General features: G+C 41.2%; 1 protein-coding gene across 1 annotated transcript; it reads left to right on the top strand.

Annotated features, from left to right (window-relative positions):
• Nucleotides 1-261: 261 nt before the first annotated feature.
• LOC121242233 lies at nucleotides 262-1194 on the top strand. Its single transcript, XM_041140125.1, has one exon. It carries the CDS (start codon nucleotides 262-264, stop codon nucleotides 1192-1194), a length of 933 nt encoding a protein of 310 aa, XP_040996059.1.
• Nucleotides 1195-2118: the final 924 nt, after the last annotated feature.

The following is a 2118-nucleotide window of genomic DNA, read 5'->3' on the forward strand; positions in this document are numbered from 1 at the left end:
AATAAGATATGACTTTTCTATATAATATAATTCTTTTTCACAATTAATTTATAAAATGATTTTCCTTTAAATATACCTACAGTTATTTTCCGACGTGTCCCTAAATTTCTACTACCGAATTAACTAATCGTAATAGCCCGCATCACCCTTTACAGAGCAACTCATTGTCTTTCTTTGCCTTTAAAAACACGAGCCTCCTTGCTTTCCGAAAACCCCGTCTTCTTCACCTACCTCTCTCTCTCAACTTCCGTTTTGGATGCCATGGAAATCCCTGTGATCAGCTGCCTAAACGAGTTCGAGCTCTCAATACCGAACTCATCCTTGCTTGCTCGAGTTCTTTCGGTTTCTGGGTTTGAAGCCTCCAGCATTTGGAAAGTGGGCGCCTTGATTTTCGCCATAGTCGCATCTTTTAGTACCATAGCGAACGGAATCAACGTTTTCATTCTCAAAATCAAGAGAGATAATTCGATAGCTTCGGAGCCTCTTTTGAAATTCGTTGGCGATTATGATACCGACAGCGAAGGCGAAACTTGCTCGTCATTATCTTCTTCTTTGGAAGACGATGGAGGAGAAGATGAGGGCGACGAAGAACCCGAATCGCATCGGTGTCAACCCGTGGATGAAGATTTCCGGGTGGCAGGTGGTTCGGATCATTATGTGGAAAGCTACGAGGAGAATCGTAAATCGAAGTTCCGACGGCGGTTCTCCTGGGCGGATTTTGCCGGCGGAAGTAGCGTCGTGAAGCTGTGGGACAATCTAGGCTTGGGTTTAGACTTCAACGACGACGGTGATGACTCTGCAGAAAGTGTGATCTCTGTTTACGACACCAACAAGGAGACGAGAATCAGTTCTGTGTTCGGTGGGAAGCCGGTAGCTGCGTCCACATCGCCGTCGCTGATCGTGATGGCGAGTAGGGAGAACGGGTCCAGAGACGGCCTCTCGCTGAGGCTATGGGACACGCGCGTCCGATGTCGGATACCTGCGATGCTCGGCCAGTGGCGGCCCCAGCTGGGAAAGATCGTCCGCGTAGGATACGGCGGCGTCGAGAAGGTCTACTTCAGGGATGACGCCACAGGTGACCTAACGGTCGGGGAGGGGAAGAAAGTCAGCTCGCCGTTAGGGAACGGATCTGACATGGATACCTGGTGGGACGCAGACGCCGATATTCGCCATGACGTATTTTACGACGAGTAACCATGCCGTGAAGGGAAAGTTGACTCGGCCGTAGTATTACGCGGTCGCCGGTTACGTCCTAAAACTGGCCAAATTAACGGTCAAAATTAAAAAAAAAAAAAAAAATTGTTGGAGGGCTATTTTGTAAATATATTTAAACTTATTATTTCCATTTTGTAATCAGTAGCATAATAGCATGGGATTCAACGGAAGGATAATTTACTCGCTGATTGCTTCCTTGTAATGAAAATTACATGAGAATAATAGTTTGTTTGTTTTTTTCCAAACCAATTGATGTATGAAATTCTATAGATTTATCTTTGCTAATTTTCCAAGAAAAATGTATACATAATTGAAGTCAATACGTTAGACCCATTGCCAACACCTGCCCTTTGAATAATAGTTCGTTTGTTTTTTTCACTTTCATGGAAATAGCAACCTTAAACTCGACAACTTTGGAGTAGAGTTATTATTTAAAAGTCTTTATACTACATACCATTCACACTTTCATGAAAATAACAACTTTAAGATTGACAATTTTATAGTGATATTATTTAAAAGATTTTTATTTTTTGGAAGTTAAGAAGGGAAAATACTTGTATTAACATGAAGAGAGCCCATAGCACATGATTAGTTTCTTCTAAAGTTTTTATATCTTCAGTTTATATATCTTTGCTTAGACCACTCTCATTGGAATAGTTAAAGTGAAACTCAAGTTTTAGCTAATATGACATGAATTTGCCCAAAGATTTCTCAGGAATTCTACAAGGACGACATCTTCTTCAACCTCTATCAACCCTACTTACTTCATTGAAGAGAGAACTACGTGAGGCCATGAGATACTAAAATTACTAAATATAGTAAATTCTTCATCAAACGACTCATGAATGTAGGCTTTTATGCTAAAGAATGTAAGTTTTTGTATCTCTCTCTTTATTTACTGTT

This window comes from Juglans microcarpa x Juglans regia, chromosome 8D (genome assembly GCF_004785595.1).
Source record: "Juglans microcarpa x Juglans regia isolate MS1-56 chromosome 8D, Jm3101_v1.0, whole genome shotgun sequence".
Lineage (NCBI taxonomy): Eukaryota > Viridiplantae > Streptophyta > Magnoliopsida > Fagales > Juglandaceae > Juglans > Juglans microcarpa x Juglans regia.